Genomic DNA, 25,172 nt, shown 5'->3' with positions numbered 1-25,172 from the left:
ATTTCCAGTTCAATCTTACTCTACATCCCTTGAGGTTTGAGCTGCTTTTTCTGTGAAAGGTTGATTTTATCTCCTAAATTCAATGCCATACCCTGCAAATGAAAAGAAATCAGTGCATATGATTTTTTTTAAACAAAATGTGTAACTAAGATATAAATTCATATATCCGGTAATGTAACTGGCTGGAACTTTTACTTAAAACACTTGATTTTCAACAAACGAAATGCCAAAAAGGGCATTGAAAATATGAAAAAGGTTTCTAATTGTTCTTCATATATTTACCTGACTTTTTGCTCTAATTCGTATGTGTCCAGTCACTGGGGCATCAGGCCGAGTTGTTTTCTCAACACTGATGTTGGCAAGAGCACTCTCTCCAAATATAGATTTAGCATACATATTAGCAGCCATGAAACCACACTCTCCATCCAAAGCCTGCAAGAAACAAGCATTGTATCCAATTGTTTTAATCAACTTCAATTACTGTAATTGCAATGAGAAGTTCGACTCTGCCTATGGCCATGATCTCATTTACTCAAACACTTGGTACATGCGGAGATGAAAGATGAAATTGTATCAACAGGGATAAGTGTTTTCATTTTCACTTGAAAATAAAAAAATGAATACTGTACATGTTAAAATTGCTATCATAAAGGTGAAATAGTTCTTGGTGAAAGACTTCAGAAGTTTTAGTTTCTATTCAAGCATGCTGCATTAACAAAGTTAATGCTTTTTATACAATGAATTACTAACATGGCATTTTTACTGGGAGTAATAATAAAATCATTGTCTATAACTATTATGTTGAATTAAGCCAAGGACAGAAAAAAATGTAACAAATATAAATCAATTTTGGGGGTTTGCAGTCAATATGCATAATGTCATTACTTAAAATGATGACAGCAATATCAGTGAAAACAAACTGCCACCCACTTACTACAATATACGGTTTCATAATACCACATACCAACCTTTACCTGCAAACAAACAGGATTTACCAATTTCCTGAAGTACATGATATTTTGAAGCCCAAGTTTACCTTTTCAGGTGTGAGACATTTCATGTTGGTTGAGCTGATCAAGTGTTCCAGATACTCTTTCAAATCAGATATATTAGTGTTGACGCTGACTTTGTTTTCCCACTCAAACTCAGCCCACATCTGTCTGTATTCTGTGTCTGTGCACGAGGCAGGCACTATATGTAGTCCATAATGTCTATATGGATGTCATTCAGCACTACACAGTTGCAGTCACTGGCTGCTCCACTCACATCATATTCTATGTAAGGAAAATTATCATTTAAGTCATCTACAGATTATAAGTCAAATCTGAATACATAAATGATTTCTGGCATACTTACCAATGTTTCCAAAGATGATTCCATTTTCAGTGGAGGCTACTTTAACATTGGCCTAGATGTTGCAAAAATCATGTGCACCCATAATCACCGGCTGTGGTTTTTCAACCAGTTTAAGATCGCCTGAATCAAATAAATGTTTTAGCATAATTAAATAGCAAAGTCAATTGGTAGATACTAGAACAGGAGATGGCAAAAAGTTTGCTCCCATCAAAAGAAATCCATTCAATTTGGGCAAAAATGGTATTCATTAAGTATCTATTCAAATCCAAAATAATTCCAGTATGTTTAACATGCATCATTGTTCAATAAGCTATCATGGGAATGCATAAATATCAAGGAGCACTAATTAAGGTGATGAGTTATTCTTTTTTTTTCTTTTTTCTTTCAGAAATTTTAAATAGTTTTAAATTATAGTTGGAGAAGTGCCATGCAAGTCTGAATCATTTCTACAAATGGAAAAAAAAACATTCACTATACATATGCCTAAAAGTGCAAGTTTTAAAACATTCTAATATCTATTAATATATGCTAATGGTACAGGGGTTTAGCTGGCTCCAGCTGGACAATGGAACAAATATGCCACAATGTTTGTATATTATAAGGAAAAAAGGAAGAGTAAATTTAAGTTGAAAAAAAAGCAGTATTGAGTGCTGTGCAAATGAAGGATTTCTATTCCTTCAATAAATATGAAAACCTACTGGTAAACATGTATTAAAAAGACTTACTTTAAACTTTATTATGAAGTGTCCACAAGAGTAGCTAACAGCTAACAAACCAATGCACTAGTATATACCTATTACAACACAGCAAAAACATCCAAAGAGACCTAGAACATCACTGAACAATAATAAGACACCTTATCAAGTGTTGCCAGATTCAATTTAAAAACACACTGCTCATCAACATGTGTAAGTGTCACAAAGTATGACAAAAGCAGAAATGTGCCTCCTACCAAGTGTTGCCAGTTCCAGTGTCAGATTCTGGAGAGTGTCAGAAGTCTGGTTGACAATGAGGACATCTAACACTATGTCAGCATACACTGGGTCAGAGAATCCTGTCAACTGGGTCACCTAAAGCATATGACAAGAAATGATATTATTCTCTTTTTTATATTTATTTATATTTTATATATATTTTATATTTATTTTATTGTTTTGTAATAATAACAACATTCCGCACAACCCTGATAATGAATTTCCCCTCTGGTGAAATCCACAATAAATTATCTCTGATTCAATGCTATGAGAAAGTGTGGTATTTTCATAAGTAAAATAAAAATTCTTTACAAAATTATAAGAGAAAGAAAACTCAGTTAAAAATCAATAACAAACAAATTTTTCAAATTTTACTTCTATGATTTTACCTTGTTCAGTTTTGATGACAATAGTGGGTCTGTTTCTTTCTTTCCAGGTACAGTGCCTAAGGCCTGGGACATAGTCAGCTCAAACATATTCTAAAATTTTTTCAACAAAAACTAGTTAATGAGGATAAGAAACTTGTTAAACAGATTTCACTATGTATATGTTATCTTAGTATTTTACACAAATGTGATAATCAATCTATGCAGACAAAACCAGGCTATAATTATTCAGAAACTGACTATTTCTCCTGACATAGTATTAAGTTTATGGATTGTAAAAGGATAGGTATACCTCTGTGGTTCCAAATTCATTCTTAGCAGCCAACTGAATGAAGCTGATGGGATCATCAGCTTGAATCTTCACAGTTTTAGATTCAGATGCCTAGAAATGAAAATATTGCAATAGAAGGTCTAGAAATTGGGACAACCTGTCATTTTCTTTAAATGATTAGAAAATGTTTAAATAAAACATTTATAGCATAAATCAACTAGCCTTAAATCTTCAAATATGATAAAACATGATAAAAATTATAACTCAGGATTCATAGCACTTGTAACATTTACTAGATACACTAGTTAAAGAACCTTGGTCCTTCTTACTGGAGGAAAACATTACAGTACCTTTTGTGTGAGCCTCTCATCTTCTGCCTTGGCAGCCAGCATGCCTGACAAGGATTCTCTGCACAGCTGGTTGAAGATCTCGTACATCTTGGGGGATCTCTCAGAAAGCACTTTCAAACACAGGGCAATGCGATCCAGGGCATCATCATTGATGGGCTTAAATGTAGAAAACATATTCAGCTACAATGAACACTGCAAAATGTAATTTCAAACAAAAAGCCTCTCAAAACTGGATGCCAATCCAATGCTTGTTGATGTGTTCAATTAGAATTAGCCTAAAATTGCAGTTACTACAACATAATAAATAGATAAGCAATTCTCATGTGCAGAATATTCTCAAATGTTTTTTTTTCTAGATAATATAAAATGCATGACATTTTTATAGAACATATTGTCTTACCAGTGTAGAAAGGCCAGATTTCCCCAAGTGTATAATAGTAGACATAATCAGCATGCGCTCTGCTACAAATGACTGGAAATTAAAAACAAAACAGAGATAAATAGTCATGAATTCAGTCTGCAACTTAGGCAATGATGATAAAACACTCACTCACTCAAACACAAAATACCTCAACTTTTGAAAACTTTCATTAAGACAAGTTCTCCATTTTATCAGTTTACTTTGGAAAACAAGGAAAAAACTAATATACAGCACATGCTATTTAAATTTATTTTTGATTTTACAACATTTCTTAGAACATTTAGTTAAAGATTACTCCAGAATTCTTACATTTTGTCTCCTCGGTTCTGTGACAACCTGGGTGTATCTCAAAGCAAGCTTAGTGAGGGTGTTGGCCAGGGCAGCACCAATAAAGAAGTCTCCCTCCATCAGCCATTTCCTCAATGGTGGCCTGGTTTTGGAGTAAATAGCATTTAGCTGAACACGATGGAGAAGAGCATATCATGGGCAGGAGTAAATGTTAATTATCACATAATTCTGATTTAGCATGCCACAGCTTAAGTAATGAAAAGAAAGTTCATGCTTAAAGTGAGGCATACAGTAAGGCTAATGGTATACTGTACCTACTACACTTCACTTAAGCATAGGACTGATTGTAAATTCAAAGTTATCTGAACAATTGTAATTTCATTTACTGTAAGTGAAACATTTTTTTGATTGTGTACATCAGTATGCTGAAACATAAGATTCCAATATACTACAGGAGGTCAGTGCAATATCAGCTTGCACGATGATAATATTGATTTCTAAAAACATACAGTGGAAGTATTCGGTTATGTTTCAGCCGAATAAAATTTACATAGCTATAATATAGACTGTTTGTACAAAATTGCACACTTCAAATATCATTCCATAGTGTAAAATATTCTATATAGAAGAAAGTTCTGATGAGAGATCTGTATACGTATGTAAAAAGGTCTTACCTCTCCTCTGCTCCCTTGGTAGCAGAGACAGTACTAAATGCACTCTGGGTGGCATAAGTCCCGAGCTCTGTCACCAACTTCTGCACTGTGCCAGTCTGGGCCACCTGGGATTCTGGATTAAATGATTAACAGCACATTTGAAGAAATTCCTAGCTGTTCTGCACTTTGAAACAACAGTGAGACACCTTTTTACACATCCATATCTGGAAGTCCATTTTATATGCAACTAGATTTTTAGTGAAATTTATCTAAAATTATTAACACAACTTACCATCTTCCTTAGTTTCTCCTGCAGCTTTTCTTATTTCATCATCAACAATTGGAATCTGAAAAAAGTGCCAATGAACTTAAAATAATAAATAATATAATGATGCTTAAGGCCTAGTTTAAGCAATTACATACTTGATAGACTTAATTGACGAGAAAACTTCCAGCATCTTATTGACCACAAGAGGGTGCAGGTCTTCAAATCTCTGCATGGCTTCACGCACAAACACCAACACATTCAAAGCAGCCAGTTCATTAGCATCATTCAAAAACTCCATCAACTGTAATATATACAAAATGCATGTCAATTATTTTCATGTTCACATACTATTTTTTTCTTTTTTCCAAGTTTTTAGCTATAACGTCTGACATTAAATGGAGCAGACTGATACACCTTGACCTGACACTAAAAGATTAACTGATCTCCAAGAAAGACCAAATTAAGTACTTGGAAATTAGTATCATATATTACTATCATCTTTTATTTTATGACATGGGTCTCTGTGCAATCTCATTGTTGATTATGTCTTAGACTTTTTTCTGTCTATGTCAGTTTAATTGTGAAAAGATCTTTCAGACCTCCTGCCACAATAGTACATACCACTGGTATAACAGTCTGGGCCACATCAGGGAACCTCACACAGCACTGGTGGAGGGTACGGACTAACAGCTGGCGGTACTTGCCAGTGTCCTCCTGCTCAACTGTGTTGTTAGTCTTCACCACTTCCTTCTTCAGAACCAAAACCATCTGACAGGAAAGATAGGAGGAATTACCTTCTGATTATGAAAGTTGCATGCACTGTAAAGCTGTTCCACTTTAAAATACAACTACTCAAGTCAGATAAACCACGGGACTGCATTGGCCATTTCTTTTTTTAATCTCTTGTTCATCACGATATCTAAAGTTTCCAATGACCAAAATAAATCATAAGTTTAAATTTCATTGTAAATTTTTTTAATTCAAAATCAAAGTTCCTCAAATAAATAGGTACCTCTTCCACATTCCTTGATGTGATAAGGTCCAGTGATAACTCCAGAGTCTTTCTGTGTACTTCAAGATCAGGAGCTGACAACACTCTTAAGATGTCCATTACAAGTTCCTATTAAAACAAAAAATAACTTCCATGATAACATAATTTACCCTTACTACTTCTGATACACATAAAATTTGGCATACAGAACAAGTACAATTTCCTAGGAAAGAGAGAGAGAATTTGGCCAGTAGACTGCAAAAGAGATATGAAACTTTCATCAATATTCCTCTTACTTAAAACTTCTATAATAACTTTTACTGACTACCTTTGTGACTTACATAGAGATTACACTAATCATATTGTAAAATATACTGTTTACACCTGCATCACTTTCTCATGTGATGGTACCTCTTTCAAGGCAATCAACCTGTCCAACACAATAAGCTTCACATTGTTGCCACTCTCCTTCACAATAAGTTCAATGTAACAGCTGTCTTAAATAATAGGAAATTATTATTATTCCAATATTAAGTGGTAACGTCTATAGAGTCACCAGCTTACAGTAATTAAGCAACCAACACTGGAAAGAGGCTTTTAAGAAAAATTGTTCTGGTCTTTGGCCCTTGCTTGCAAGCATTATAAATTCGAAATGGGAAACATTCTGTCAGTGCAAAGATAAGAACTACAGGTAACTCACCAAAAAATACTAAACCTATTTCTCATGTAATTTTGTCAACCAGTGATATGTTCTTACATATTTTAAAGCTTAGCTTTGATCATTACAAACCAGTCTAATTCAATAGGTTTATTCCTCTACTCATTTTGATTGCTGTTGGAGCACTGGATAGAGTGACCAAGGTGCCGGCCACCTAGCTCATACCTCACAGCTGGACTGGAGGAATTCAGTAGATTGTAAATACAGCGAATGAAGCGGGATCTCTCAGATGGATTGGCATGGCACACCTAACACATTAGGAAAATGAGCATTTATGAAAATAAGAATGACACACCTTGAAACTGGGGAGAGGGAAAGTAAGAAGGGCACTGATAAATTCTTTAATACATTCTAAATATACATAGTTTTTCACACTTCCCAACTAAAACTGGAGGGTCACAGTTTATTACCTTGTAGATAAGTTCCACTATAACCAACTGGAGAATGTCTCCAAATGATGTCACTTGGTCTATGCAGCTTACAAGGTAGGTCAGAGCACGCTCCTGAGAAAATATTCAATTGCAAGTCTTCAAATTCTTATAACAGACATTATATATTACAAACATCCAAGGCATATTCAAAATCAATTTACATGTAATAAGTAACATTTGATATTAATTATAAACACACTCACAAAGGTAATTTGGCTAATATTTTGTGAAAACCATATATTCACATTTGTTAAAAACAAGTATTAAACAAATTTTAGCAAATCCTGAAACAAAAGTAGGATAGATTGATCAAGGTCTGATGAAATATAATGGACAGTGGTTTCCAAGTACCTGGTCAACATGTATCAGCATCATAAAGGCATTTTCTCTTGCAGGATACATCTTGTTCACTCTGCAAGAAATTGGCAATTTTAAGTTGAGTTAAAACTCTGGAGCATCAGGGATAAAAAAATCAAAGTTTTTTTGCTTTATTTTGTTTCTATTTTATGAAATAGACTAAAAAATATGGTAATCGTTTAAATTTAACATGAATAGATGATGTAATGAATTAAATGACTTACTGCAAAGCAAACAAGCCAAAAGGTAGGTGAACTGTGTTTTATGTTTATTTTAATTGTGTATTCATGGATTTTACCAAAAGGAGCAATTTTAATGGTATATTCATGGATCTTACGAAAAGGTACAACTTAAAAATATAATATGTACAACAATGACATGGGGATTTATTATTTCAGTATTTGACAGACTTTTTTTTTTCTTTTTGCTAAATAATATTGTTGTTGACACAAAGCTGATTAACAAGTTGATTAATGTGTAATACTAGAAGTATTTCTTTGCTGACCGACCATGAGCAACATTTTTTGGTCTGCCACAAACTCTCTTCCAAAAGAATGAATTTCACTATGCAAATTTGTGAAAATCTATTTACAGCAACAAATCTTTTGCAAACTTCCAACTTAGAAGGTAGCCCCTCCATTTATCAATCACAGTTTACTTACTAGTTGTATAGCAAACCCATGTAATAACTATGGAACCCTTCCTTTAAAAGCTCTCTGTTTACAGAGATTCTTTTACAGACTGCAATGTGTTTTATTAAGAAATCACAACAATGCCTCACCGGTTCAATAAGTTTATTCAAGTCAAGCAAAATGTATCCTCTAACAGGGCAGCAGATATTATAGGTACATTTTCCACCAGCCACAGTTAGAAGATAGACCATATTTAGCCAGAGACATTTTCTGTGAACATTTAGTGAAAAATCAATCAGTGGACCTGGTAGAGGATAAGCAAAATGGCCTAAAAGAGAGAAAGGTACATTCTAGAAAGAAAACAGAACGTCCTGTTCAAACTTAAATTCACTTTTACTTTATCAGGTAGTTAATTTTATCAGAATAGGCTCTAGTTAAACAGCAGCTTTCTGTATAGTTAACCCACATAATAGCCATAGAAGTTCTAGAACCTTGTCAACAAGAACTCCACATAAACAATCATACTTTTTATAGTTTTTTTTACTGGAGTAAGCACAGACCAAGATACAGATAATGGTATGTTAGCATGGAGAATAGGCGAACTTATAACAATTTAATCATGGAATTGGGTTAGATAGGGCGGAAAGTATGCTAAATGCTGATATCTTGTCACATATTCCTCTAGTATAGTAACACTATGATCTCTAGTCATTATTTATGGGATATGCACTGACATTAAAAGCATATATATAAACCAGTTTTTTTTTTTTTTTTTTTTTTAACTTGACAGACTTGTTTCATTGGTGAGTATTTGAAAACTGTTGTTGTATAGACCACATTGATTAACTACTAACATTTATTTTGCTCTCAATGCCCAAAGGCACCTCTCTATTTAACAATCTAAGCTATCTGATAGGTTAACCCACATTTTAACATTAGAACATATCACTTTTTTCTTTGGAGAAAGCAATGACCTAGACTGGGTTCCCACAGATTTAGATCGAACAATCTGGATCTACCTAACTCCCTGGGGGTTCACGCTAAGTGGCTATCAGCTTCCGGGAGCTGAGCGCGCACAAAAGTTAATAACCCCCTTACAGATTTTAGTAGGTGGGTCAGACATTTAAGCTGGTTAAGCTGAGAGCAATCTAGTGAGTACTCCCCACGGGGATAGATCGATCTAATTTAAATATCTGTGGGAATGGTCTCCTAGATACAAATAAGGACATGCAAACATTGAGAATAGTAAACAAAAAAATGTGTGAAAATATGACAGAAAAATATGACCAAAAAAAAAAAAAATTAGGTCAGTTCTCCAGCTTAGTTGACTAGGACTTCCATGAGAGTGCTGGAACACTGTTCCTTTAATGTTGGTTAATGTTGGTAACTTAAAGATATTAGCCAGGGAATCCAACTTAAGATTTTTTTCATGAGGCCAGGGGCTAAGTTTGAAATGCTGATGCCTTTTGTCACACATTCCTCAGGTATAGTCATCAATATATGTAAAAAAGGTACTGTCATCAATGGATGTGATGTTAGCCTACTTCCAAGGATTGGTTGTTACCACTATAAATAAATATAGGAACAATTTATAAAGTTCACTAAAGAGGACCATGTTACTCCATTTGTTCACCGTAGTTATGGAATTCAGCTCATATCAATGCTTTTCCAAAAAGAATCTTAAACCCAAACAGTTAGGAGATCATGATCTCAACAGTTAATTGCTATTAAAGACTAGGAATGATTTGCAAACTACAAAAATCAGTCTCCAATCAACAGCTTTCAAATACTATAAGACTGCGTACACAACGAGTTGAGCCAAGGCTCTACAAAGTCACGAACTAAATATGGCGGACATACATGGAAAGAAAACCGCCTAATCTTTTAATAGTTTTTCCGCCTCTCACATGCCTCCCCATGTGTCGTCCCAATGGAGCCGAGATTTAATGACTGTACCCCCGCAGGGACGACGCATGGGGAGGCATGTGAGAGGCGGAGAGATTATTAAAAGATTAGGCGGTTTTCCTTTCATGTACGTCCGTCATATTTAGTTCGTGGCTTTGTAGAGCCATGGCTCAACGCGATGTGAATGCAGCCTAACAAAAACTTTATTATATGAAGGCTAACTTCTGATTTTATTGGTCAAGAAAAAATGCCTTTGCTTAAAGCTACATGTAAAGTGAGAATGGATTTCTGGTTACGCACATAGATCACTTCAACTAGTTTCTTATATGACTAAAATAAAGTGATATGCCAAGGGATATACAATTTTAATCATCAGATCAGCCATAAAATCTAAAGTGCTTTAAAACTGCTTTTCATCAAATTTTTGGTCGTAAATTGACCTACTTATCTGCCTTCATAGTTGAAAATGTCATTTATTGACATTTGTACTTTGATTAATATACAAAGTACAAATCTAAAATACGTATAGTTAAATATTATCATATGAATGATAATCATGCATTTACAAGTTTAAGATGTAATTTTAAGTTTCAGCAAAGATTGAGGGAAGAAATAGCCACAAATGGCATTGATTTTTTAAAGAAGATTCCTGTTCTAAAGTTGGCCCAGGCTAAGAGCAAGCTACCTTTTATAGGACGGGGACATACTCCACCTAGTGGTCAAACAATAGCACTGAGGAAGGCTGCAGAAAAGAGCAGTTGAAAATTTCTGCACATTAAGGTAATCTAACATATCGTTTGCCTCATTATCTTTTGGACAATATCACTTCTTTCATTGGAATAAGCAATGACGTAGATACAGGATTGTTCGTGCTATCCTAGGAGACTCCAGATCTCTCAGCCAGAGAAACAAATGTAGAGATGAGTCAGACAGGCTTAGTCCAGTCGATAACATCATTTTGACCACAACTCCACCTAGTGGTCAAACAATAGCACTGTGGAAGACTGCAGCAAAGAGCAATTGAAATCATACAGCTGTTTTGTTATAGTGTACCTGCTGGAGAAGCAACTCAGACCTATTGTCTCCTACCGAAGGTATAACCTAAACGCTAGGGGCTCTAATCCTACGCTGGAAGATTCGAGGTACGGTACGCGATTCCCAACTTGGGTTATGCCCGGAGTAAAAAGTAATGCAACACCACTGTTTAGTTACCAAAATCAAAACTCATTAATGGTCAGGTTGTAGCCTGATTTTATACCTAACTTGGCGTGACAGACATATCTTTATTGTGACTTTACTATAATTAAAGAAGACAAGAAAAAGATTAACGTTAGATTAGAGATAAAAACTTCTATAAACTTCTCGACTCTGATCGAAAAAATTTTCATTTTTATTAATGCTAAATTTTACTGGTCTGAACATGCCTTCATGATGAGATAAAAAAAGATTAACATTAGATAAGAGATATAAACTTCTAATGAAACTTATTACGCTTCGTGCGCCCAAGCCCGCGTCTCTGATTGAATAAATTTTCATTTTTATTAATGCTAAATTTTACTGGTCTGAACATCCTGTGATAGTTTTGGAGTAATAATGCAAACCAATCAGTATCTTACACCAATTTAAATAGCAGTTTAATTGACGATAAAAAAAAAACAGGGCAGAGCAGAAGCTTATCAAGCCGTCATAGAGTTGATTTAAGTTGACATAACACATCTGCAACATGTTTCACTTATCAACCCTAACCTAGTTTGATTAGAACAAATTAATAGGCACTTTATAAGATTGCTGAACATGTAGCAGATGGTTGACCTTAGACGACAAAAAAAGTGTCATGTACAGCACTATTAAACCAGGCAATTTTCATTTATGAGGCCTGTAAGCCAAGTAGAAAAAAAATTGGTCTTCAACTTGTATTTGTCTGGGTATTGCAGTTTGTGGCACTTGGCAGATTTGCTCCACTGGTAAATATTTTAAAACTCTTGCTGTATAGACCAAGTTGATTAACTATACTAATATTTTTAGCTCCCAATGCCCAAGGTCACCCTTCTATTTAACATTGTCAGCTATCTGATAAGTTAACCTACATTACAACAATAGAACTTTATCACTTATTTCATTGGAATAAGCAATGACATAGATACAGGGTATATAAACAAGGAGAATAGTGAACATAAAAATAAATAGTGAAAAAATGTGATAGATCAGGTCCATTTCACAAAGAAAAAAACTTTAGTCAGTACTCAGATTTAGTTGACTAGGACTTCCATGAGAGTGCTGTAACACTGTTCCTGATAGGGTAAGATGTGTGCTTGTATCCATTAAATATTGGTAACAAAGATGTTACTTTAGCCAACTTTTAAGTATTTTTGTGAAAATGAGGCCAGGGAGTAAGTTTGAAATACTGATGCCTTGTCACACATTCCTCAGGTCTAGTCATACTGTCATCAATGGAAAGGTGGATGTGATGTTAGCCTACTTACAAGGAATAGTTGTCACCACTATAAACTAGAGGATCAGAGAGGCGATACCACCTCCTGTTATAATACCACCAGCTGGAGTAAGCGCATTCGTATGGAAAACCAAAAAAATGGGCCACCACCACCACCACCACCAGTGTTGAGCTTGACAAGCTCTATAAAATGCAATAAATAAGAGTTCTCAAAATATGCAAAATGAAGTGAAAAAACAGTATAACTGTAAAAATAGTCTGATCGAGCTTATTTTCGAATTAACCTGTATTTTTGTAATATTGATCACTTCTGTGATTTTCAAGACAGTACACATATGCAGGGGCGGATCCAGAGATTTTTTCTGACAGTCTTCCAAATTATCTTTGTTGATCCAGCCTCCATTTTTAACCGTCTTCCGACAGAAAAAATTAGATACCCATCAATGAAAAATTGAAAATCTGACCGTCTTCCGGAAGACCCAGAAGACGGCCTGAATCCGCCTCTGCATATGGGTTTTCCTTGAAATGTGTTATCAGTGTTGCATATATGTTGAATAAAAAGGAATCCCAGGAGACCAACACCAGGCATATCTCTGCCAGATTTGAAGATATGAGGGGCAGAAAATATGCAAAGTGCAGTTCATGGTGAAAAGTAGGTCAAAGGTCAATTTCAAAGTCACCGTTAGATTGGCATTATATGTCTTCCTATCCAAGTTCATATCTTGGCCAGTTTTTCGAGATATAAAGGATAGAAAATTTGCAAAGTTCAGTTCATGGTGAAAATTAAGTAGGTCAAAGGACAATTTCAAGGTCACAGTTAGATAGCCAGTATATGACTTCCTATTCAAGTTCAATAGTAACTATGGACGTATCTCTGCTAATTTTGGAGTATTTCACATCTTATTTTCACCACTAAGTCTTGCAACATTGTACTTTTTGATATAGCGCAACTCCTAAACTGTATTGAAAACAAAAAACGGACATCACTGCCAGTATTGGCATTGACAAGCTCTACAAAATGCAACAAACAAGAGGTCTCTAGCATTTATGGTTCCAGAATAAGAGAGAGTTTTTCAGTTTCAGCATCTAATGGCTGCTTCTCCCGTGAAAATGTACCAATTGACCCCAAACTCCCAAAGATAAAAGGAGTCCCTAATTGTAATCCCTCACTGTGATATGAGAGCTTAGGTCTGTGTAGATTATGTCACCATAAATATATAAGAAAAGATCTATACATACTAATCTAAACCTTGGATATTTTAACTTAAAGGCCATACATTTATACCCTACATATGTTTAGCCATCAAACATGTCCTACTGCTAAACACTTCCAGGCAAATTTCCTGCTGGGTGGGGTTGATATAACATTGTTTTCTGACGTTGATATAACGTTGTTATCTGAGATTGACACAACTTTCAAATCCAACGTTTATTCAATGTCTTTTCAATGTTATGGTTCAACGTTGTTTCAACGTTAAAACAACATAATTTGTCCGCTGGGTATTTGATACGATTTGATACGGTATTTGATACCAGTACGTTAGTATATTTTAAATTATGCATAGAGATTTAAAATGGTAGGGATATAAGAAAGGCACATACGGATTTTTTAAAAGAATATTGGGTGTAAAAAGGAGCACTAGTGATAACTTACTTCATTGTACATATAAATAACTTAGTATCCTATGAAACTGGGAGATACCCACTCCTTTTAAGTATGAAGCTATGGTTTTTTAATATTGATTTAAATCTGCTCCTCGAAAAATTGTATTTTAACAGTGTGCTACAAAGATCTACTTAACAAGTAAATTTTCATTAGGTAATTCGAGTACAGAATGAACTGGAGACACTCGGCTTGTCATTAATTTTTCACAAAAATATGTCAGATAATTTTAGATCGTCCTTGAAAGAGTAACTAATTACACAGAAATATAAGGAATTAACTGCCAAATTTACTTTCATCACGTAATCAAGCTTTAGAAACTGGAAGGTAAACAGACACAAATAAAATTAAAAACCTGTCAACTATGTATTTTAGATGGGTCACTCAGGGACTGCAATAACTGGAGAGGTATAACGCTTCTGTCTATACTGAGCAAAATACTTTGCAAATAATAGCCAGAAGAATATCAGATGCAGTAGACAAAGAGCTCAGAAAAGAACAAGCTGGTTTCAGAAAGGGTGTGGGGTGCACTGATCAGATATTTGCTCTACGTAACAACATAGAGCAGTGCACAGAATGGCAACAACAGCTCTTTATTAACTTTATTGATTTTGAAAAAGCTTTTGACAGTATTCATAGAGATAGTTTCTGGAAGATCCTTAGAAATTACGGAGTACCAGCAAAGATTGTTAGGATGATCAGATGCTTTTGTAGTCACTTCTGCTGTTGTGTTGGCGAGACTAATGTGAGTTTTAAAGTCCAAACGGACGTGTGTCAAGGCTGTATGCTGTCATCCATCTTGTTAAATTTAGCAATTGACCGGGTGATGAGGTGCACCACAGAAGATACATCAAGAGGAATAAGATGGACTTTATACTCAACTCTAGAAGACCTCAATTTTGCAGACATTCTTGCTTTACTGACCCACACACATCAGCATATACAAGAGAAGACTGACATACTTAACATCTTCAGTCAGAAAATTGGGCTTAGGATAAGCAAAAAGAAGACCGAAGTGATGACATTAAATATACATCACCACCATCAGTTGAAGTAGAAGGCTGCATCCTTAATAACACCAGCTGCTTTACATACCTAGGAAGCATTGTAGCCACAGATGGAGGAACCAGTAGAAATGTCAACAACAGACTAACCAAAGCCAGAAATGCCTCAGAAATGCGCTCAATATATTATAAAAACCGAACTCCATATATTTGAGAGCTGTGTACTATCAACTCTTCTCTATGGTTCAGAATGCTGGTGCATAACTGAAGATCTCAGGAAGCTGTCTACCTTTCACACCTCAAGCCTCAGAAAAATTTTAAAAACATTCTGGCCAAGGACTACATCTAATGATGATCTTTTAAAGCAAACCAACCAGAGAAGTATAAGTGAAACCATCAGGACAAGAATATGGAAATGGATTGGCCATGTTCTAAGGAAAGACTCAAATTCCACCACTAAAGTAACCATGTACTGGACACCAGAGGGGCATAGAAAAAGAGGCAGACCCAAGACCACATGGAGGAGGACAGTTGAAGCATAATTGAAACAACTGGGCAACTGGGCCAAAGTTGGGGGACAATTCAACGTCTAGCGAGAGACAGAGAGGAGTGGAGGACCTTTATTGGTAATAGGAGATAGTAGTAGTAGTAGTAGTAGTAGTAGCAGTATGTATTTTAGATGACATCGAGGATGAATTTCATTTTATTATTTTAAGAATTTAAAAATGTCTTTGCTACAGAACGATTAGGCAGAAATACACCAAAAATTTATTACACAAAGCAAAGTGTTTTCCAGTTAATTAAATTGTTATCACTTAACAATGTTTCAAAGTTAAACAACTTATGAAAGTATGAAAAATGTGCATCGGTGCATCAGAACATCAATCTGATGAGTTTTTATCATTACTAGTAGTAGTTGTATTGTTGCTAATTTTATGACTTTTTACTGCATTTCATTCTGATGAGCCGTAAGGGGCAATTGAATTGAAATGAATTTCACAAATAACATGAACCTCATATTGAATGATCAAAAGTACCCTCAAGTCATTCGAATACTAGTTGGGATAACCATAATTAAATGATAGCTAAATAATTGAATACACGGGAAAATGGCTTCACATGGCTTTACGAGGATTTAGACCCCTCGAGTAAGAGATTTGAATGAGTATGGACTCAGGAGTCAGAAAAGTCATCTTACAGGTAGACAGTGCAGCTCAGTTTGCCAGCTAAACATGCTGTTTGGCTATCTCCTCCGGTGGCACGTTTGTCGTCATTGGACCATGAGACCACTTAGCTCATTAACTCCCAGGCCGAGCAAAAAGGGCATATTTCAAAGCCAAAATTTTACGAAATAAGCTTTTAATTTGTGTATTTGGATAAAGATATCATTAGTAGGGCATGTTTTCTGAAGAATATGCTCAGTTCAGGCCATTCTGACTATCTGACGAGAAACCTTTAAAGCCATGCTTTTAAGGGCAGTGTTAGTAAATAACCTGCAGGATGTCTTTTAAGACATAAAAATTAAAAATTAAAATACCTCTTAAACAAGAGGACTAACATTCTGTATTTTACACAATGTTACAAAAACCCACTTTCTATTTCTCTTTACAGGTGGAGATCAACTTTTGAAAATGTTGAAACTTAGTGTATTGCAAGTGAATCAACAGGAGACATTGAAAGTTATATTTAAATGGACCAAATGTGAAACTGATCAACATTTCTTTTTAACAGTAACTGAATTGCAAAGTGGTGAAATATCTATTCACAGACTTTCAAAGGATCAGTTCAGACACACAATGTGGTTCCCACTTGGAAACTATTATGAGGCTTATATTTCAACCTGCAAAAATGAAAGAAGAGAAAAAAGTAACATATCTAAATTTGGAAGTGAAAGACCACAGGTAAATTAATTTTTTTTTCATGCACAATGTGTCTACTACGGGGATGCAATAAATAACAGATTCATACAATAACCACCACAAAATTCAGTGATAAACTGTAGATGTCACTATTTCATAAGTTGACAAAATTTTATTTATACTCAAAAAGGTATTGTTTGTGTTTTAAAGCGGGTAAACTAAGAAGTCCAGTGGTGTCCCATAGAAACCATCCATGTCAGAATCATAATACAACTTAGGCCACACTTTTTTATTTTTATGGATGACATCCTCTGGGGACCCCGAAATCGGTGCGAGAGGGCGAAAAAAAAAAACAGTCCAAAAAAAAAAAATGCTGCTTAAGTAAAGGAATGCTATCAGTACAATGCTGGAAACACAAATTTACCACAGAAACACGTATCAAACTAACAATATGTCTTTATCCATGCTCTCAAAATATTAAAGCATTGTGAATACTTCGTAGAAAGGTAAAAAAAAGTCATGAATAGACGGGCCCGTAGCCAGGGGGTTAGAAAGAACCACCCCTTTTGCTGGGAAAGGGGGGGGTGATTTTTTTTTTTTTTTTTTTTTTTTTTGGAGAACGGACGAAAATCGGTGCGCACGCAGGATGTCATCCATAAAAATAAAAAAGTGTGGCATTATAATAGAAAAAAAGGGAAAATAATGTTTTATCATTATTTTCAGTTGGTGCTTAAACAATCACATTACCAACTTATGATACTAGAGAAAGGTGCCAGCCATGTCTATGTGAAAATTCAAACCTCAGATCCTAAACCCTCAAGCAAGTGGTTTCATCTCGACTTGGTCAATATCAGCAAACCTTGCAATGGCATGGGTCTTCTTGTCATTGGTGATGGCAATATCATAAGATTTAAGCTGAAGCCAGGAGAGGAATATAGACTTACAGGCTACACAATGGATTACAAGAACTCTCTTAGTGCATTAAATTTCCGTGCAGGTAAGATATATATATATATATTCAAACAAAAAAGTCACTTAGGATGGGCCATTTTATTACCTTTTTTTTTCATTTATTTATCTTTATTTTTTGTTAATGTGGTTTTCATCTTAATAAAGGACCATGCAAAAGCATTGCCTTTAAGATACTTTTTTTTGTCCATTCATTATATGAAATTATTCAAAACTGTTAAGAAAGCGTGAGATGTAAAAATACCTTAAAAATATATTTTCATGCTTAAAATTAGGTAAATCAGATCTTAAGTTGATATGTTTTCAAAGACAAGACAGCAAAACTGCCAAAGTTCAGACAAAAAGCAGAAAATTATGATGCACAAAATAGGTTATTTGGTCAATTTTGATGCAATTTGCAATTTTTTTACAATAATGCTTAACAATAAAATCGACACCAAATTTTAATTACGCACAAAAAGTAACCTGATTAAGAATATGTAAGTAGCATAAGGGAGAGCAGATGCAGGTGACTGCTCTAGTACAGACACATCACTGTCTGTACATAAAAAAGACTTATTTTTATATAAAAAGTGTCTTTATTGGGACCCTCCTTTAAATATGTATATAACAATCAACAGGTATCAGATCATCATCTTCTCATGTGGCACAATCATAAAAGATTGTTACTATAAGTAAGTTTGGTCAATTTTTTTCCATCAAAAGATATTGGAACATCTTTCCCTCAGAATAAAAGTTGGTAAATACAAATAAATTTTACATCATAACAGTTCATCAGAAATCATGCTTTAAATGTTCTCTCTGCAGAGTTGAGTAACTTAGAACTGAAAGAACTGCTGCAAAGGGCAACGATTTTAACAGAGAATCGTGGTGGTCAACTCATTCAATGTAGCTACTTGTATCGAAATAAAACTGTCCAATATTTCAATGACATATTTCAAAAAGATGGAATAATGACGGTATACAAGAAAGACTACAATGGAGACCAAGGATCACCAATTAATGGAAAACTTGATGGACTGTTCTTTGCCTCTAACCCTGACCCGGAGACAGGACTTCCTCCTCTCAGGTCATTTTTTGGTCCAAGGAGAGTGAATATCCCTGCAACTGAACTGTTTGTGGCAGACACAAATCTTTATTTTGCTGACTTTTACTGCAATAGGAGAGCACATTATGTTACCCTTGTGCTCACTTTAGCTGGATCAAGGGCAGACCAATTTTGCAGGGAGAGACTTCTTACACTTGATCCCTACAATAACTTATTTTTCATGAAAGCCGAAGAAGAACATTCAAGCTATGTCTATACTTCAAAAAATATTTGGGTTGAAATCTTTTACACAGAAAATATCAACCTTTGGCCTTATCTGTTTCGAGATTTAATTGATAGTGTGCCTAGCACAGGTACTTCCAGACCAGAAGGAATTCCTAAGAACCCACACTGTCAGATTTGTAATTTGTGAAAAATTTTACATGTTAGTACTGATATTTATGGAGAAAATTTCAGAACCTGTACAGAAGCAAAAATGCATGGATTTGCAGGGAAATAAAATGTTTCAGAGCCTTAATTATAGGTTGAAAACAATAAAATGTGGCCACTGAAGCAGTGATTATGTACAATTAGAACCAAAAAAAATAATATAAATACTGAATCATGCAACTGCAAGGTAATTTTATAACTGGCACAGTGTCATTAACTTTACTGTGCAAAGGACCTTAACTAGAAATAACAGAAGTAATCAGTTACATTTTTATATGCAAATTAGTAAAATTTATATACATGTCAGACATTACAATATTGGTATAGGCATTTTATGCAGTGACAGTTGCAATGTACAGTAAAGAAACATTTTTCCAACTCTTAGTGTTTTGCCATTCAAGGTGTGTGGAAAACTCACTTATTTACTTATTAGTACCACCAGCTTGTATGCTGGCGGTACTCATGGTTTTAGTCCCGACCCATCTCGTACAGCTCCACCGGCTCCTGCGGCTCCGCAGGATGGCATGGGATACAAGTCACCGTTACCGCTTCTCCTCCTAGACCGCAAGGACCTGTGTCCCCATCTCTTGGATTTAGGTCACATATCATCTCAACTTGAACCCCCTGGTATTTTTGTATAAGTCAATGCATTGGCCTGGGTGTGACGCTCGTTGAAATGCACCCTTGTCAAAATTTTTGAAAATTCAATGCTAAATATCTCCCAAACCGAAGGAATTATGGGAAAAATTAATACAGAAGTCTGCCCTATATGACGAGATTCCAAATATGCCCTTGGATTTTACTTTTGACCTTTATTTCAAGGTCAAACAGGCCAAAATTTTCTAAAAAAGGGAATTTTCTTCAAGAAAAATATTTCTATGTGCCAATTTTCAGAAACCACACAGACCTAATCTCTCATATTATAGTGAGGGGTTACAATTAGGGACTCTTGCCATCTTTGGGAGTTTGGGGTCAATCGGTGCATTTTTACGGGAGAATCAGCCATTTGATACCAAAACTGAAAACTCTCTCTAATTCTGGAAATGTAAATGCTAGAGACTGTTTATTTTTAGCATTTTGTAGAACTTGTCAAGCGCAATACTGGAGGTGATGTCCATTTTTTATGTTTTCGACACGGTTTAGGCGTTGCGCTATATCAAAAAGTATAACATCGCAATATTCAGTGGTGAAAATGAAATGTGAATTACTCCAAAATTAGCAGAGATACGCCCATAGTAACTATTGAATTTGAATAGGAAGTCATATACTGGTAATCTAACTGTGACCTTAAAATTAACCTTGACCTATTTTTCACGATGAACTGCACTTTGAAAGTTTTCTAATCTTTATATCTTGCAAAGATACGCCCATAGTTACTACTGAACTTAAATAGGAAGTGATATACAGACAATATAACTATGACCCTGGAATTGACCTTTGACCTAATTTTCTCCATGAACTGAACTTTGCAAATTTTCCAGCCTTTATATCCCCAAAACTGGCAGAGATACGTCCATACTTACTGTTGAACATGAATAGGAAGTCATATACTGGCAACCTTACTGTGACCTTGAAATTGACCTTTGACCTACTTTTCACCATGAACTGAACTTTGCAAATTTTCTATCCCTTATATCTTAAAAACTGGCAGAGATACGCCCAAAGTTACTATTGAACTTAAACAGGAATCATATACTGGCAATCTGTGACCTTGAAATTGACCTTTGACATACTTTTTATGATGAACTGCACTTTGCATGCTTTCTGGCCCCTCATATCTTCAAAACTAGCAGAGATATGCCCAGTGTTGCCCCTAGGTTTTCTCTTTTGTCAGCATGTATGCAACACTGATAATACATTTCAAGGAAAACCAATAGGCCTATTGTCTAGAAAATCACGAGAGTGATCAATGTTAGGAAAATACAGGTCAAATAAAAAATCTGCTTGATTGGACCATTTTTGCAGTTATGTTTTTTCGCTTTTATTTTTATTATTTTTTTTTTTTGCATTTTTTGAGAACTCTTGTTTATTGCATTTCATAGAGCTTGTAAAGCACAAGACTGGTGGTGGTGTCCATTTTTGGGGGGTTTTCATACAAATGCGCTTACTCCAGCTGGTGGTACAATATCTGGAGGCGGTATCACCTCTCTGATCCTCTAGTTTGTTATTAGAATCAGTCAGCATATTATCATTCACTTTGCCTTAGTCTTGCAAAAATAATTATCTTTCTCTGTGTAGGTAAGCCAGAGACAAATGCATATCTTAAATCTGATAAATAAAAAACCTTTACCTGTTAACTATTGCATAATAAAAAGTATGTTAATCAGTGGCATGCATATAGATTCCCTGTAGATAACATGTGTATAAAGTCTTATTTTGTACATAATAAACATACTTAAGATTTGGAACTGAAGATGTGAGGTTGTTCTGTTATGCATCTCTGTGCATGGAAAGTGAAAGACTCAGTTGGATCTGGAGTCATGTCGGAGCCCATAGATTAGTTAATTCATTAATGGAAATCATTATACTTACACTGAAATTCAGTACAATTATTAATTTAAGTGAAAGTCATTTTGGATGTTCACAACTGTCACTAATTACCGTCAAACATACATGTGTTACATGCAATGACTTTACCATCAAGTCCTGAGGGACAGGAACCATATCATAACACCTGTCAAATATCTTTGCTTACAAAATTGCTTACAAAATTACATTAAATTTTTTTTTAATGGGATACTTAACAGTATTTTGTTCCTATCCACAGGCCTTGCAGTTGTAGAGGAGGTTGAACTCATGGCATCTTTCCGTAAGTGATGTAATGACAAAACTGAGCACTTGGAAGAATAGCATGAAAATTCATGCATTAGCACTCCTATTGATGGTTCTGACATATCAGAACCATTAATAAGAGTGCTAATGCATGAATTTTTGTGCTATTGGAAGAACTCCTCTAAGTAAACTTTTTTGAAGATAAATTTGTTAACAGGTAAATGGTACTACCAAAAATACGTATATTCCTTTAATATTTTGCCCCCACCCACAGACCCTTACATTAATTTAATTGACAAAAAATCATGTCAATATTCTTTTTTTTCCACAAAAAAAATATTTTTTTTCAAAAATTTCATAGGAAACAAAATCATTTTAAGGGATTCAAATGAATCTATTACTTTGTAAATAATATCATCAATTATCTATTTCACAAAACTTTGATCTCTACATTTTGTTTCAGTCTTTCACACTGAAAAAATCAGTCCTACCTGTAGATTGTATAAATTGCCAACACTGCATTTCTTCTAACGTAAGAGTGTCTATGGTCTAGACAAGCTCTGATATAGCTGACATGAGGGGCTCTAAAAGTTCTGGTTCTTTCAACTTACAGAGGAATCTGAGAGTTGACCCCCTGATAAATTCATTGGGGTGCTGGAGATCCTACAAATGAGAAAGTGATCTATGACTACAAACACTTCATGACTCATCCTATTGGCTATGAGAAGAGAAATGGACCATATACTTTGTGTATATTTTTCAAAGTAGTAAAATATCTCCTAAAATCTTTCCCTTCTTAAACTATGGACAAAATCAGTTTTACCTTGCAAAATCAGTTTTACCTTGGTTTTTGTCTCTCTCTTCTCTGATATATTCTTCTCTAAATTAAAAAATTCAAATAATGTTTAAAATGTTCCTATTTATTTAGGGGGCAGGTGTCTTTTATGCATTTGCAGGTGTCTTTTATGCATTTGCAGGAGTCTTTTATGCATTTCAATTGAAAGTTATCACCACTAAATTTCATATGCTACAGCACACATACAATTATTCTCATTGATACAAGTATAAAAAGTATTTATTACATTTGTCCAACACAGAGGCCAACACAGAAGTATTTATTACGATTTTCTAAAATAGACATTTTTAGCATTTTATCAACAAATCATATCAAAATCAATAACTTTTACCCCTAAAACTAGTCAACAGAGAAAAGTTTGATTTGTATCTAAATTACTACACTGTAACTGAAATCAACTTGCAATTCTTATTTACCAAGGCCCTCTTTCAATTTCATTTCGGTTGGTGGCTCTGAATCAGATGGAATATTGATGAGGGTATAACACCCCTGCTCTGTGTTGTCCATGTTGACTGCAAAGAGAACATGTCCATTATATGACTTGTAAAAAAATAATTGTTCATCTTATACATATTGTACTACAGTTCCATCCAAAACAGCTGCTACAATATATTTTTCTTTTGAACTTATGAAACTGTCTTACTTAGTATTAGGACTTCATTTCAGGCCTCACATTGCAAACTGAATATATATAAGATTAAACTATTTTAGAAGTCCATTTATAAAGTGTGTTTACTAGTCCGTGTTGAATTCAGATATGCAATTTACGGAGAACATTCTTTCCACTTGCCTCTTGCAGCTCAAATATCATTCTTATATCAATAACTTAGTAACTGTTTGTTAAACCCACTTTACACTGGACGGTGTCCTTTCTGCGTCCTTTTCTGGGACCATGAAATTGGGGTGGCTGTGATCATAGGAAGGAGGGTCAAGCATCGCTTTGGTTTCAGAATGAATGTGAAGTTGTCAGCATGTAGTTTATTTTTAACTCTCAAAATACGTGATGCAGAAAGTATGCTGTCCAATGTAGAATTGAAGAGAAATATTGTAGCATCATTTGTTTTTCTAGCATTTAGTCAAGAGCTGAAGTAAGAGAAGACATTTATGATACATGGGGTTATCAGAAGCCTGGAGACAGGAGCAAATGGATAAAATATTTAATTGACGAATTGCATGATCAAGTTCCATGATAGTTGTTTTCTTCTCTGTTCGTATATACTGTAGTCTTCCAAAATTCTGTTTAATGTTATATTTTCACATGTAACTCCTGCACCCCGAGCTTCAGAGATAACTTGACACTAACCTCTTCACTATAGCCTATCTTCATCGTGTCAAGTTACCTCTGACCACATTCGATTGCTCCCGCCGCCCGCCAATCAAATTTAAAGCCCGCACTCAATGACTCATTGAACGATCTAGCCAATGAACGCGAACAAGTCAAAGCGCGCTTTGTTCAAATCCAGACCAATCAAAGATAAGGCTGAATATCAGGGACTTACCGTAACCTGTGGGCAGCACGCAAAATACATCTTCCCTTAGTAGATAATGATGCAGGGCCTCAAACTGCTCTGGTTTCAATTCCGATATACTCATATTTTGCAAAGAATCAAGAGATAACTTAACACATTATTTTATTTAGTCACTCATAGGAGACGCCATGTTTTCTTTGTGTACGGTTATGCACTCGGAACTACTCGGATGTCTCCGCACTCGACAATATCTTTGTTGTTAGTATGGAGCTTGCAGAATCAGCCGAGGATTGCCGATTGACGATCAACCAATCAGCGTTTTCACCAAACTTTGGTGAAAAATTTTGAAACTTGGATTCGATTGGCTTATACAAACTAGGTCAAACTATTTTCGTCAGAGGTAACTTGACATGATGAAGATAGGCTATAGTGAAGAGGTTAGTGTCAAGTTATCTCTGAAGCTCAGGGTGAACTCCTGGGATACTGTCCCCAACTTCCTTTTCAGTGGATGAATTTTGCAGAGTTCATTATTTCAGTATCACAAATCTTATATCAGAAAGGGTCTGCTCAGAAAAATTTTCTGTTGACAGAAGACAATAAAAGAGCACAAATGTTAAACAGCCACATGAAATATCATTTTACAGAAATGT

The 25,172-nt window shown here is 35.0% G+C and overlaps 5 protein-coding genes across 10 annotated transcripts; 1 reads left to right on the top strand and 4 right to left on the bottom strand.

Moving 5' to 3' along the window:
• Positions 1 to 20: 20 nt before the first annotated feature.
• Positions 21 to 1,156, bottom strand: LOC106166386 (coatomer subunit beta-like). Its single transcript, XM_087015639.1, has 3 exons — positions 1,037 to 1,156; positions 283 to 432; positions 21 to 92 (listed from the first exon to the last, which is right to left on the bottom strand). Exons 1-3 carry the CDS (start codon positions 1,154 to 1,156, stop codon positions 21 to 23), a joined length of 342 nt encoding a protein of 113 aa, XP_086871765.1.
• Positions 286 to 6,462, bottom strand: LOC106160191 (coatomer subunit beta-like). 3 transcript variants are annotated; one of them, XM_087001108.1, is made up of 13 exons: positions 6,343 to 6,462; positions 5,980 to 6,087; positions 5,589 to 5,735; positions 4,992 to 5,046; positions 4,721 to 4,832; positions 4,068 to 4,188; positions 3,738 to 3,809; positions 3,338 to 3,493; positions 3,009 to 3,098; positions 2,720 to 2,809; positions 2,309 to 2,426; positions 1,357 to 1,476; positions 286 to 432 (listed from the first exon to the last, which is right to left on the bottom strand). In XM_087001108.1, exons 1-12 carry the CDS (start codon positions 6,346 to 6,348, stop codon positions 1,409 to 1,411), a joined length of 1,143 nt encoding a protein of 380 aa, XP_086857234.1. In that variant the 5' UTR covers positions 6,349 to 6,462; the 3' UTR covers positions 286 to 432; positions 1,357 to 1,408. The 3 variants fall into 3 exon arrangements, with proteins under 3 accessions (XP_086857234.1, XP_086857236.1, XP_086857235.1); XM_087001109.1 differs by lacking the exon at positions 286 to 432 and adding an exon at positions 1,121 to 1,274; XM_087001110.1 differs by lacking the exon at positions 2,720 to 2,809 and having other exon boundaries at positions 6,343 to 6,460.
• Positions 6,463 to 6,578: 116 nt separating this feature from the next.
• Positions 6,579 to 22,853, bottom strand: LOC106160189 (coatomer subunit beta-like). The gene is made up of 4 exons (XM_087001117.1): positions 22,689 to 22,853; positions 7,459 to 7,519; positions 7,087 to 7,179; positions 6,579 to 6,924 (listed from the first exon to the last, which is right to left on the bottom strand). The coding sequence occupies exons 2-4, from the start codon at positions 7,507 to 7,509 to the stop codon at positions 6,775 to 6,777; spliced, it is 294 nt and encodes a 97-aa protein (XP_086857243.1). The 5' UTR covers positions 7,510 to 7,519; positions 22,689 to 22,853; the 3' UTR covers positions 6,579 to 6,774.
• Positions 8,279 to 21,899, top strand: LOC106160187 (phytanoyl-CoA hydroxylase-interacting protein). Of its 4 annotated transcripts, none has more exons than XM_087001104.1 (5): positions 8,279 to 8,439; positions 10,590 to 10,781; positions 16,732 to 17,021; positions 17,703 to 17,976; positions 18,756 to 21,899. In XM_087001104.1, exons 3-5 carry the CDS (start codon positions 16,752 to 16,754, stop codon positions 19,406 to 19,408), a joined length of 1,197 nt encoding a protein of 398 aa, XP_086857230.1. In that variant the 5' UTR covers positions 8,279 to 8,439; positions 10,590 to 10,781; positions 16,732 to 16,751; the 3' UTR covers positions 19,409 to 21,899. The 4 variants fall into 4 exon arrangements, with proteins under 4 accessions (XP_086857230.1, XP_086857232.1, XP_086857231.1 ...); XM_087001106.1 differs by having other exon boundaries at positions 10,590 to 11,143; XM_087001105.1 differs by lacking the exon at positions 8,279 to 8,439 and adding an exon at positions 8,890 to 9,247.
• LOC147764828 (coatomer subunit beta-like) lies at positions 22,708 to 25,156 on the bottom strand. The gene is made up of 3 exons (XM_087001119.1): positions 23,470 to 25,156; positions 23,040 to 23,077; positions 22,708 to 22,860 (listed from the first exon to the last, which is right to left on the bottom strand). Exons 1-3 carry the CDS (start codon positions 23,558 to 23,560, stop codon positions 22,747 to 22,749), a joined length of 243 nt encoding a protein of 80 aa, XP_086857245.1. The 5' UTR covers positions 23,561 to 25,156; the 3' UTR covers positions 22,708 to 22,746.
• Positions 25,157 to 25,172: the final 16 nt, after the last annotated feature.

The sequence above is a fragment of the Lingula anatina genome, chromosome 1, assembly GCF_051362555.1.
Source record: "Lingula anatina isolate TDL-2025a chromosome 1, LinAna3.0, whole genome shotgun sequence".
Classification (NCBI taxonomy): Eukaryota; Metazoa; Brachiopoda; class Lingulata; order Lingulida; family Lingulidae; genus Lingula; species Lingula anatina.
Note: the sequence above shows the minus strand (reverse complement) of the source record. Positions and strands in the feature narration are given on the sequence as shown.

What these genes read in the sequence shown, in the direction of transcription:
- LOC106166386 (XM_087015639.1), bottom strand. Translation starts at nt 1,156, where the DNA reads ATGTGGGCTGAGTTTGAGTGGGAAAACAAAGTCAGCGTCAACACTAAT. An exon ending in AATGTCTCACACCTGAAAAG is followed by an intron (nt 433 to 1,036) that starts GTAAACTTGGGC and finishes TGTTTCTTGCAG; the next exon opens with GCTTTGGATGGAGAGTGTGG. An exon ending in GAATTAGAGCAAAAAGTCAG is followed by an intron (nt 93 to 282) that starts GTAAATATATGA and finishes TTTCATTTGCAG; the next exon opens with GGTATGGCATTGAATTTAGG.
- LOC106160191 (XM_087001108.1), bottom strand. An exon ending in CAGAACCGAGGAGACAAAAT is followed by an intron (nt 3,810 to 4,067) that starts GTAAGAATTCTG and finishes TTTAATTTCCAG; the next exon opens with TCATTTGTAGCAGAGCGCAT. An exon ending in ACTGGAACTGGCAACACTTG is followed by an intron (nt 1,477 to 2,308) that starts GTAGGAGGCACA and finishes TATTTGATTCAG; the next exon opens with GCGATCTTAAACTGGTTGAA.
- LOC106160189 (XM_087001117.1), bottom strand. Translation starts at nt 7,509, where the DNA reads ATGTATCCTGCAAGAGAAAATGCCTTTATGATGCTGATACATGTTGAC. An exon ending in TGCTGATACATGTTGACCAG is followed by an intron (nt 7,180 to 7,458) that starts GTACTTGGAAAC and finishes ATATTTTCTCAG; the next exon opens with GAGCGTGCTCTGACCTACCT. An exon ending in TAGTGGAACTTATCTACAAG is followed by an intron (nt 6,925 to 7,086) that starts GTAATAAACTGT and finishes CTAATGTGTTAG; the next exon opens with GTGTGCCATGCCAATCCATC.
- LOC106160187 (XM_087001104.1), top strand. Translation starts at nt 16,752, where the DNA reads ATGTTGAAACTTAGTGTATTGCAAGTGAATCAACAGGAGACATTGAAA. An exon ending in TTGGAAGTGAAAGACCACAG is followed by an intron (nt 17,022 to 17,702) that starts GTAAATTAATTT and finishes CATTATTTTCAG; the next exon opens with TTGGTGCTTAAACAATCACA. An exon ending in TGCATTAAATTTCCGTGCAG is followed by an intron (nt 17,977 to 18,755) that starts GTAAGATATATA and finishes TTCTCTCTGCAG; the next exon opens with AGTTGAGTAACTTAGAACTG.
- LOC147764828 (XM_087001119.1), bottom strand. Translation starts at nt 23,560, where the DNA reads ATGGACAACACAGAGCAGGGGTGTTATACCCTCATCAATATTCCATCT. An exon ending in GAAATTGAAAGAGGGCCTTG is followed by an intron (nt 23,078 to 23,469) that starts GTAAATAAGAAT and finishes TTTTTAATTTAG; the next exon opens with AGAAGAATATATCAGAGAAG. An exon ending in AGAGAGAGACAAAAACCAAG is followed by an intron (nt 22,861 to 23,039) that starts GTAAAACTGATT and finishes TCTCATTTGTAG; the next exon opens with GATCTCCAGCACCCCAATGA.